Source organism: Olea europaea, unplaced genomic scaffold (genome assembly GCF_002742605.1).
Source record: "Olea europaea var. sylvestris unplaced genomic scaffold, O_europaea_v1 scaffold1082, whole genome shotgun sequence".
Lineage (NCBI taxonomy): Eukaryota > Viridiplantae > Streptophyta > Magnoliopsida > Lamiales > Oleaceae > Olea > Olea europaea.
In genome coordinates, this window is record NW_019228177.1 from 418,771 (window position 1) to 431,164 (window position 12,394).

General features: G+C 42.7%; 1 protein-coding gene across 1 annotated transcript; it reads right to left on the reverse strand.

Moving 5' to 3' along the window:
* Positions 1-1,890: 1,890 nt before the first annotated feature.
* On the reverse strand, positions 1,891-4,721 carry LOC111373186. Its single transcript, XM_022995686.1, has 2 exons — positions 2,824-4,721; positions 1,891-2,767 (listed from the first exon to the last, which is right to left on the reverse strand). The coding sequence occupies exons 1-2, from the start codon at positions 4,719-4,721 to the stop codon at positions 1,891-1,893; spliced, it is 2,775 nt and encodes a 924-aa protein (XP_022851454.1).
* Positions 4,722-12,394: the final 7,673 nt, after the last annotated feature.

Below are 12,394 nucleotides of genomic sequence, written 5' to 3' on the forward strand. Positions count from 1 at the left end.
CTCGTGATGTGGTTCCAGCTCCTAGGCCGGAAGCTCCTAGTCGTGCGCGAGGTGAGCGCGAGGACTCGCTTCCTAACTATGGGTTTCCTCCCACCCGGGGCTATCATGAGATGGGGGTGCTTAAGTCGTTGGTGACCCTCGCTCGATCCAGAGCGATTGCAGGGTGCAGCGCAGATGACATAGAAAGGGCTACGGCTGTTTACCTTCAGAGGGTATGTTTCTCATTTTGAGATTTCTTTCATGTTGGATCTCGCCTTTTAAGTTAGACTTTAACTCGTGGTTTCACTCTTTTTCCCCTTATACTTTTTTTTTTTAGGTGGTGGCCCTCCAGACCGGACTCACTGAGTCGAATCGCCGCCTGGTCTTAGAGCTGAAAACTCTTACTGAAGAAAAGAAAAAGGAGGCTCATCACCACAAGAAGAAAATATCCTCCTTAAGGAAAACTCTGGAGATGTCGGACGCTCGAGCTCGTGAGCAAGAGACGGAGATCAACAACCTACGTTCTATTTTGGCTCGTGCTCCTAAAGAGGCGGTTGAGAGGTATAAGACCTCAGATGAGTACGCTGGAGATCTCAAGGCGGCTGTGGATCAGTATAAGACATCGTCCGATTATGCTAAGGCTTTGAACTCATACGGGGGGAAGGTGATGTCAGCGTCAATTAAGCTCTCCAAGGAGTGGATTATGGCCGAACATCCTTCTATAGACCCCTCGGACTTGGATAGATTTCTCGCACAGCGCAAGGGGAAGGAGGGTGTAGCTCAGTCATCCAGATCACTCGGTCGTTCATCGCAAGGTGGTAGTGGGGATGTCTCCCCTTCAAGCTGAAGCATTTCTTAGTTGTTGTTTTCTTTGCTAGTTTTTCCTTATTAGTGTTTACTTTTTCTTAGCCTTGTTATCTCCTACTTGCTCAGGATGTGGGCAAGAATTCTTCGAATGTATAAACACGTCTTTCATTCGATATTATTGACGCTGGATGCGTGGTTCCTTTAAAATGTCGCCTCTCATGTTATTTTTCTTTTTACTGCTTGATGGTGCGGGGATATATATATATATTATTTTTTTTTTACGGCTCTCTGCCTAGTCGCGTAGGCTACGTCGACCGCAGGTGGCGATTTGGCGATTAAGGGCCTTAGCCAAATTTTTGACTTGCCAAGGATCTCCACCTAGCCGCGTAGGCTATGTCGAACGCAGGTGGCGATTTGGTGGTTAAGGGCCTTAGCCAATTTTTTGACTTTTCAAGGCTCTCCACCTAGCCGCGTAGGCTATGTCGACTGCAGGGGGTGATTTGGTGGTTAAGGGCCTTAGCCAATTTTTTGACTTTCCAAGGCTCTCCACCTAGCTGCATAGGCTATGTCAACCGCAAGGGGTGATTTGGTGGTTAAGGGCCTTAGCCAATTTTTTGACTTTCCAAGGCTCTCCACCTAGCTGCATAGGCTATGTCGACCGCAAGGGGTGATTTGGTGGTTAAGGGTCTTAGCCAATTTTTTGACTTTCCAAGGCTCTCCACCTAGCCGCGTAGGTTACGTCGACCGTAGGGGGTGATTTGGTGGTTAAGGGCCTTAGCCAATTTTTTGACTTTCCAAGGCTCTCCACCTAGCCGCGTAGGCTACGTCGACCGCATGTTTTAGTGGGATGGGCGTGGATTTCAAAGTTGCCTGTTGGCATAAAAAATTCCTGGTCTTGTGAGCTCAGTAGGCGCACCGGGACGTCCTAGCTAGGCTGGCCCTTCCGCAGCGCCCTCATCATCCGTCACCGCCAAGGTCTTTCATTGAATAAGATAAATTGTTACAACTAAGGGTGCCTTCGTGAGGCATTACATAGAGAAAATAAACAATGCAACCTAATCTACTATATTTACAAAAGCGCAGCCGGCGTGTACATTTTGAGTTCTACTGGTAATACTTTTTGAGGTGTTCTGCATTCCATGGTCTACCTAGCGGCCTTCCTTTTATATCTTTCAAGCTGTAAGCTCCCTTTCCCAGCCTACGAATTACTTTGTACGGGCCTTCCCAGTTTGGACCAAGCTTTGGTGGGGGGTCTCCTGCCGCCGCTGCATCTCTTAGAACGAGATCTCCTGGCTGGAAGACCCTTGGCTTCACTCTCCGATTGAAGTACTCAGCCTCTCTTCGTTTATAAGCCATCATTCTTATCGCCGCCTTGTCCCTTACCCCTTCAAGGAGGTCGAGTTCTCCCCTAGTTGCTGCGTCGTCTGGTTGCTTGACTTTCATCCTTCCTGTCTCGCTTAAGATCTCAACCGGAACTACGGCTTCCATCCCAAATGCCAGTTTGAATGGCGTCTCCCCGGTCGACTCTCGGGGGGTAGTGTGATATGCCCATAGTACATTGGGCAACTCCTCAGCCCAAAGTCCTTTTTCTTTTTCTAACCTTGTCTTCAAATCCCACAGTATGGTTCGGTTGGTCACTTCAGCCTGCCCATTTGCCTGCGAGTGAGCAACTGAAGTCAGCCTGTGGTCGATGTGGTAGCTTGTACAGAAGGCTCTAAAACTGTGATTATCGAATTGTTTTCCATTATCTGTAATGATTACCCGAAGTATACCAAACCTACATATGATATTTTTCCAGACGAATCCCTGTATCTTTGCAGTCGTTATGGTAGCCAAGGGCTCAGCTTCCACCCACTTAGTAAAGTAGTCGACGGCAACTAACAAGAACTTCCTTTGTCCTTTTGACAGGGCAAAGGTCCCAAGATGTCCATCCCCCATTGGAAGAAGGGACACACCCCGAAAACTGCCGTCTGTTGCTCGGCTGGAATGTGGATCAGATTTCCATGGTGTTGGCATGCATCGCATTTTCTCACCAACTCTCTAGCATCTTCCTTAATACTAGGCCAATAATATCCTTGTCGAAGTGTTTTGAACGCAAGGGTAGTCGCCCCTTGGTGGTTGCCACAAATTCCCGCATATACTTCGACTAGCACCTCCTGCGCTTCTGTCGGTCGCAAACACTTCAAATATGGCATTGTGAAGCCTCGCTTGTAGAGTTGCCCATCGATGATGGCAAATGAGGCTGCCCGAACTTTTAGCCTTCTGGCTGTGAGAGCATCCTCCGACAATTTATTCTTTGTGAGATACTCAAACAGTGGGTCTATCCAACTTTCCTCATTCTCTACATTCATAACATTGATTATGTGTTGGATGCTAGGTTGTCGCAGAATTTGCACACTGGCTGTGCGAGGCAGTCGTCTGGGGTTGGCTGATGCGAGCTTAGCCAGCGCGTCCGCTCGCTCATTGTCCTTTCGAGGGACCTTAGTTATTTTAAACTTAGCGAACCCCTTCTGCAAGTTTTTGACCTCCATTAAATATGCAGCCATCTTTCCGTCCTTTGCTTCGAATTCCCCCGTCACTTGCCCGATTATCAACTGAGAGTCGCTGCAAATTTCCACTGAGGTTACCCCGAGTCTGGCTGCCAATCCCAAACCCGTGATTACAGCTTCGTACTCGACCTCGTTATTTGTAGCAGGGAATTCAAAATGCAATGAGTATTCCAACTCTTCCTCATTCAGACCTATCATTATGATCCCCGCCCCGGATCCTTCGTCATTTGAAGATCCATCGACAAAAATTTTCCAATCTGCCTGCTCCCCTAGTGGGAGCTCGGGTGGGGTGGTGAGCTCAACGATGAAGTCTGCTAAAGCCTGGGCCTTAATAGCTGTCCTTGGCCTGAATTCGATATCAAACTCGCTTAACTCGATGGCCCATTTCAACAACCTCCCAGAGGTCTCGGGCCGATGTAGAATCTGCTTGATAGGTTGGTCAGTCATTACTTGCACCGTGTGAGACTGAAAGTAAGGCCTCAATTTCCTGACCGTGACAATTAATGCAAACACCAGCTGTTCAGTCAGGCTGTATCTTATTTCTGCACCCCTCAATACTTGGCTCACATAGTAGACTGGTTTTTGCGCCTTCGAGAACTCTTTCACCAGGACCGCGCTGACTGCCTTTGGTGATACTGCCAAGTAGAGACACAACACGTCCCCAGGAGATGGACTAGTCAAGACCGGGGGCTCTTGTAATGACTGCTTCAAATTCCTAAGAGACTCTTCGCATTCCTGGGTCCACTCAAAATCGGAGGAGCCCCCTATAGCTTTGAAGAAGTGGTAGCATTTGTCCGCCGCCTGGCTCATGAAACGATTTAAGGCCGCTACCCGTCCCGTCAGCCTCTGAACCTCCTTCCTGCTGGTGGGGCTTTTCATTTCTAGAATTGCCCGAATTTTGTCGGGATTCACTTCGATGCCCCTTTGCGTGATCATGAAACCTAGAAATTTCCCCCCTGCGGTACCAAAAACACACTTCTCTGGATTGAACCTTAATCTGTTTTGTCGGGCAACGTCAAACACTTTCTGCAAACAGGCCACATGGTCATTGGCTCTGGCGCTCTTGACCACCATATCGTCAACATAGACTTCTACGACACCTCTGATTAGCCCACGAAAGACTTTGTTCACCATCCTCTGATACGTTGCTCCTGCGTTTTTCAAGCCAAATGGCATGGCTGTGTAACAGTACGTGCCGAAGTCCGTGATAAATGACGTCTTCTCTTGATCGGCCTCGGCCATTAAAATTTGATGATACCCCAAAAATGCATCTAGAAAGCTGAGCCTTTCATGACCCGACGTTGCGTCTACCAGTTGATCTATTCTGGGAAGTGGGTATGAGTCTTTTGGGCATACCTTGTTCAACCCAGTATAGTCTACACACATACGCTATTTTCCATTTGACTTCTTCACAAGTACAATATTTGCCAACCACTCGGGGTATTGCACCTCTCGGATAAAATCCGCCTATAGCAATTTTTCCATCTCTGCTCTGGCCGTAGCCTGCCTCTCAGGGGCAAGGTTTCTCTTTTTCTGCTTCACTGGCTTAGCCCCTGGCTGGACACCGAGGCGGTGCTGCGTGACAGTTGGGCTAATCCCTGGGATATCCTTTGGGTTCCAAGCGATGACATCCAAATTTTCGGCTAGACACTTCGCCAATTTTTCCTTCTCTTCGGATCCCAAACATGTTCCAACAAGAAACTCCTTTCCTTCGGCAATAGAGATTTTTTCAATCATATCAAGCGACTCGATCAGCTCCCTCGGGAGTTCTACATCCAGCATCATGACTGATGGTGGGCTTTTGGCTTGTATACTATCCACATAGCACTTTCTTGATGCATGCTGGTCTCCTCGCACGCTCCCGATACCCCTGCTGGTTGGGAACTTCATAATTTGATGGTATGTCGATGGGACCGCGCCAGCTGCATTTAGCAATGGCCGACCGTAAATAGCGTTGTAAGCCATGGGGGTCTTGACAACCAAGAAATTAGTCACGATCACCACTGTCGCTGGGTATGTCCCAAGCGTGACTGAAAGCTCTACAATCCCTTCCGGTATCACTGTTGCCCCTCCAAAGCCTTGTAGGGGGGTAGTCACCGCCTTCAACCTTTCTTGGGAGATTTTTAGACCCAAGAAGGCATCCCAGGTGAGGACATTTGCCGCACTCCCTCCATCGACTAACACCCTCTTCACGTCAGAATCCGCAATATCGCCTACTATTACTAAGGCGTCATCATGGGGGTGAGTTACACCAATCAAGTCCTCTTCATTGAAAGTTATACTCTGGTTGAATCTTGCTTTTTTCTATATAGAGCAGACTCCTAATGAACGCGCATAACTCTTCCTAGCTGAATTTGAGTCGCCGCCCGATGCTACTCCTCTGATGATCATGTTTATCACTCCCGCTCTTGGTGGGGGTATACCTTCGACCCTTTGCCTGCCCTTATTGTTTTTCACATACTTTGTCAATAGCCCCCGTCTCAGCAAGCAGATTGGAAAATTTTTGTCGATGGATCTTCAAATGACGAAGGATCCGGGGCGGGGATCATAATGATAGGTCCGAATGAGGAAGAGTTGGAATACTCACTGCATTTTGAATTCCCTGCTACAAATAACGAGGCCGAGTACGAAGCTGTAATCACGGGTTTGGGATTAGCAGCCAGACTCAGCACACCGATGCAAGGCCATCGACCCCCATAGGGCATTCTACCACTACACCTAGGTAGCGCTCTACCACTACGTCTAGGGAGCGCTCTACCACAACCCCCAAAGGGCGCTCTACCGCTATCCCTAGAAATCATTCTACCACTAAGCGGAATCCTCAACGGGAATGATATTCCTTGTCCAAACACTTAGCCATAAAACCTTTAATGAATCGACAAGGTTACATGGCCGATGATACAGGTACAATCTTCAGACGGGAAGTTAAGGACTCATCACTCAGAACGTGGGGGTAGTGGTAGAACGCCCTATGGGGGTCGATGGCCTTGCATCGGTGTGCTGTGATCTGCCTTGCTTGTCCTTGAGGGTGGCTACTTCTACCAACCTATATCATATAGAGTTATACCATCACACGTAGATAGATTTTTGGCAAAATCCAATTACTATAGTATTATCATAACACGTAGAGCCAGAGAATAATCATTCAAACTATTGTAGTACTGAAGCACTGTACCCGAAGGTACCATTTCATTCAAACATTTATCGAAAATCATAATTTGAAACGAAGTAAACACTTGCACCTCTAGGTACCTTGAATTTTCTTGAATATCAAAGAACAAAATGTGTAGAAAGTCTTTCTTTTTCTCACCCTTGTTATTCCCTTAGCTTAAATTAATATGAAATATATTTTTTTTGAGAGAAAATGAGATGAAATTCGGATTTGAAGAGGGGTGTAGTGAAAAAGTAACATTCCACTTCTTGTAACTTTTCTTTTTAATAAAAACTAAGTGGGAAAGTTGTATTATCATAAAATTTATTAAATTTAATCTTTAACTAAGAATTTGAAGAGTCTCGAACTCATAAAAATAATTCATATAAAAGTTTTATAAAAAGATCTACATAGTGATTCAAACCTGGGTTGCCTATATGAAGTTTCATGTAGATGACCATTGTGGCAACCCATTTATTCATTAAATCTTTGTAATCAAATGTTCTTAAACTTAATCTCTTAAATTGTTGGGCTTTTAAGTAACTTATGGCTTGGGGCTTTCAAAATCTTAAATGGGTTGAGCTTTTATAGCTCGTTTCTTGAATGAGTTAGGCTTGTGGTGCTAGATTATCCTAATATAATAGCCTAATTTCATTTTATTTCTTGGGCTTCTACATCCTTTACACCTTAAACAAATTTTGTCCTCGAAATTTACCTTATGGATTGGCAAAGAGTGTCGGATATTTGTCTTTGACTTTTTCTTCTATTTCCCAAGTAGATTCTTCTATTTCATGATTATTCTATTGCACTTTGACTAGTTGAATTTCCTTATTCCGTAATTTATGTACCTTTCGATCTAGTATTTTAATCGATAATTTCTCATAAGATAAATCTTTCTGGACTTCCAAGGGTTGATAATTCATCACGTGATTAGGATCATGCACATACTTCCTGAGCATCGATATATGAAACACATTGTGGACGATTGATAGTTCAGGCGGCAAAGCCAGTCGATAAGCCACATTCTCGACCTTGTCAAGTATTTCAAAAGGTCTGATATAACAAGGTCGTAGTCTGCCTTTCTTACTGAATCTAAGTACACCCTTTATTAGTGCCACCTTTAGAAAAACTTTCTTTCTAACCTCAAATTCCAAGTCTTTTCTTCTAGTATCTGCATAGCTCTTTTGTCTATCTTGCGTGGCCTTTATCCTGGTACAAATCTTATCAATGGCTTCATCTATTCTTTCAATGATCTCTGGTCCCAAAACTCTCTTTTCTTCAACTTCATCCCAATGAACGGTGATCTGCACCTTCTACCATAGAGAGCTTCATACTGTGCCGTTCCAATAGTTGCTTGGAAACTATTATTATATGCAAATTCTACTAAAGATAGATACGATTCCCAACTACCTCTTAGATCCAGAACACAGGCCTTAGCGTATCTTCCAATTTGAATGGTCCTTTTAGATTGACCATCAGATTGAGGGTGATACACTGTACTGAAATTCAATTTCGTTCTCATAGCTTCTTGTAAGCTCTTCCAAAACTTTAACGTAAATCTCGGATCCCTATCAGACACAATGGACACAGGGACACCATGCAATCTTACAATATCTCTAATGTACAACTGCGCCAACTCATCTAGACTAAACGTCATTTTTACAAGAAAAAAATAAGCTAACTTTGTTAGACGATCCACTATTATCTATATAGCATTGTGTCCTCTTGCTGACTTTGGAAATCCTACCATAAAGTCCATTGCGATATTTTCCTAGGAAATTCAAGTATGTCCAATGGATTTAATAACCCAGCTGGTCTTTGGTGTTTTGCTTTAACTTGTTGGCAACTATGCATTTTGCCATAAATGAGCCTATACTTCCTTTCATGTTCCTCCACAAAAATGTATCTCGAAGGTCTCAATACATTTTCGTACCACCAGGTTGTGCGGTGTACGGGGTGGAATGGGCATCCTCCAATATCTCCTTTCTCAAAATTTCATCCTTAGGTACACAAATTCTCCCTTTAAACATTAGTGCCTAATCAGAAGCTATTTCAAAATCCTTTCTCTTACAAGTACCAATCTCATTCTTGATCTTCTGCAAAAATTGGTCTTTACCTTGTGCTTCTATGATTCGATCTCTAAGAGTGGGTTGAACCATCAAGTTGCTAGATGAGCAATAACTTGTTCTAGCGTGGTAATCACTTTGGTTCATAAATTTTCCAAGTCTTTGATCAACTCCATCAGAATAGTAAGTAATGATGCCAATTGTCCCATCGACTTTCTGCTTAGTGCATCAGCAACAACATTAGCCCTACCAAGATGGCAATGAATAGTACAATCATAATCATTTACTAGCTCCAACCATCGTCTCTATCTAATATTCAATTCCTTCCACGTAAAAAAAAATATTTGAGACTCTTATGATCCATGTAAATGTCACACTTCCCTCCATATAAGTAATTGCGCCATATTTTTAATGCATGAACCACCGCTGCAAGTTCAATAACATGCGTCGGGTAGTTTCTGCTCATATTGCTTCAATTGTCTTGACGTATAGATAATTACTTTTCCATGCTGCATCAGTATACATCCCAAACCGTGTTTGGATGCATCACTATATATAACAAATCCTTCTGAACCTTCAGATATTGTTAATACAGGTGCTGTAATCAATCGTTGTTTTAGCTCTTGAAAGCTTTGCTCACACTTATCTGTCCATTAAAACTTTACTCCTTTCCTTGACAATTGTGTTATTGGTCCAACTATTTTGGAAAATCCTTCTATAAATCTCTGATAGTATCCAACCAATCCTAGAAAATTTTGAACTTTACTAGCATTAGTTGGTGTCTTCCAATTAGTTATTGCTTCCACCTTTTTCGGATCTACTTCAATTCCTTGGGCAGTAACTACATGATCGAGGAATCCAACTCGTTCAAGCCAAAATTCATACTTTTTAAATTTGGCTTATAACTTTTCCTTACACATTATTTCTAATGCTATTCTGAGATGTTCTTCATGTTGATCTTTACTCTTGGAGTATATTAGAATGTCATCGATAAAGACTATAACAAATTTGTCTTTATAACAAATTTATCCAAATACTGATAAAATACTCTATTCATGAGATCCATAAACACTATCAGAGCATTTGTCAATCTGAATGGCATAACTTTGAACTTGTAATTTTCATAACGAGTTCAGAAAGCTGTCTTAGGTATATCACTTTCTTTAACCTTCAATTGATGATATCCAGATCGTAAATCGATCTTGAAAAATACCTTAACCCCTTTCAATTAATAAAACAAATCCTCAATTCGAGGATACCTATTCTTGATGGTCAAACGGTTGAACTCTCGATAGTCGATACACATCCGTATACTTTCATCTTTCTTCTTTACAAATAATACCGGTGCTCCCCATGGTGATACACTTGGTCGAATAAAGCCAATGTCTAACAGTTCCTGTAACTGGATTTTCAACTCCTAAAGTTCTTTTGGGGCCACTCTGTATGGATCTTTAGATACTGGTGCCACTCCGGGAACCAAATTTATTGTGAATTCTACTTGTCTATCTGGCGTAAAACCAGGTAGATCTTCTGAAAACACATTTATAAATTCTTGTACCACTAGTATATCCTCAATCTTTATCGTTGCCAGTTTTTCTCCAGAGATATTAACTAGAAATCATTGAGATGTTTTCTTTCTCAACATTTTCTCAGCTTGTAAGGTCGATACTAGTTGGAGGTGGGGTTTGGTCTTTATTCGAGGGAAAGACAATTTTTCATCTCCTGGTTTCTGAAGACACTTCCCTTCCTCTACAACGAATGGTTGCATAATTATATCCTAATCAATCCATGCCCAAAATCACATCAAAATCTTTCATCTCTGTCACAAACAAATTTGCTTCAAATGTTTTTCCCTCAATATTAAGATTCACCAACCTAGCGAACTTATCTGTGTTAAATGTTCTGCCTGAGGGAATGCTAACTTCTAATGTATTCTTTGACTCATCACAATTAATACTAGATTTAGCAATGAAAGATGTTGATACAAAAGAATGAGTAGCTCCTGAATCAAATAGTATATAAGCAAGTGTATCTAGTATTTTATACCTGCTATCACATTTAAGTTCTCATCTGCATTCTTCTGAGTCATTGTAAACACTCGTGCTTTTCCCTTCTTGTTCTGATCATTGTTATCATCCTTCTTCTGAGCAAATATGGGACAATCCTTAGCAATATGTCCTGGTTTACCACATCGAAAATAGGCATTCTTTCCATACAAGCATTCCCCACGATGAGGTTTACCATACTTAGGACATGGCACTATTGCAGATACTATGCCCTTACTAGTACTAGGTCCAGTATTAGCCTTCTTATTTTTCCATTTGCTTTTTCCTTTGTCTTGACCATTCAATTTTCTCTTTCCAACCTGTCATTTATCTTGCTGGTTGTACAATTGATGGTGTTGCTCTGCATTTGCCATCTGACACCAAATAGTGTGAGCTCATTTCAGCATCTCACGGTATGATGTGAAATGATGTGACATAAGAATCATGTTTAGGTCTCGGATTAACCCTTGTTCAAACCTTTGGGTTTTCTTAATTTTTGTGTCCACCAGGTGTGGAGCATACCTTGAGAGTTGGTCAAATTTTCGCTTATAATCAGCCAGGGACATATTACCCAGCTTGAGCTGAAGGAATTTGTTTTCTTCAAAATCCCTTAGAGATTGAGGAAAATACTTTTCCATCACTTCTTCCTTGAATTGTCCCCAAGTTAACGCCAATTGCTGCTTCGGAGTCCTAGTTCGGGACATCGAATCCCACCTATGACTTGCATCATCGGTAAGTATAAACTCCATACACTGGACCTTTTGGGCGTCAGTGCAATCAATGAGTCCAGAAATTCGCTCTAACTTACGAAGCCAATCTTCAACTACTAGTGGACAAGATTCTCCGTTGAAGGAAGGGAGCTTATGCCTTCGAAATAACACAACCACCGAGGCATGAGTCGGGAAAGTAATAGGAGTTGGTGGTGTAGGTGGAGCTAGATTCTGATTCAGCCTGCCAAGATCTTGAAGCGCTTGTATGAGATTCCTTATCAAATTGTTCTGATTTGCTCGAGACATTTCCCTAGAGGTAAGATATAATATCTCACATTAACTTCATTTTCCAACACCAGAAAAAAAAATCTCAACTTGATCAGAATTTTTTTTATTTAGTACTCCTTGAAACCAGGATATACAATAGTTCAATAACTTTTTACTTTCAATAACATAAGGGAAAAGATATCACAAGGAAATGGAAATCTAAATTTCTAATCCCTATAAATCTTGCGAGTCTTCTTTGGTGGAGATTCATCTTCGGAGGAGTCTTCTGCCTCAGGTCCTGAATCTGGGTCCATCTCAACCTCTGGTTCATGTTCATGCTTATGCTCATTCTCTAATTCTAACCCAAAGTCATCCTCATGCTCCCATTCGGGGATCTTCCTCTGGGTCTTATTCAAACTGAGGTTTGGGGTTGGGGTCGGGCTCGGGCTCGGGCTCAACCTCATCATTGGGCTCAATTACTATCTCCGATTGAGGTTCTAAGCTCTCACTCCATTTGTCTAGAAGGATCTAACAATATATACCAAATTCAATCGTATTTAGGTGCTCTGGAGGGTTACTTTCTAGCATCTCATCCCTAACCATGATTCCCATGTTTCCCAATTGAGGAGGGAGTAAATGTATGAGGTTATTCATAGCCTCGATATGCATGATCTTCTGTCCCGCATCTACTGCTACCATACATCTTTCGTAGATGTCATGTACGTGTTCAACAAGTGGACAAGACGGGTCAGTCACAAAGTTCTCATATGACTAAATGATGGACTTACAGTTCAACGCTGCTCTACAAACTGTGGCCTTT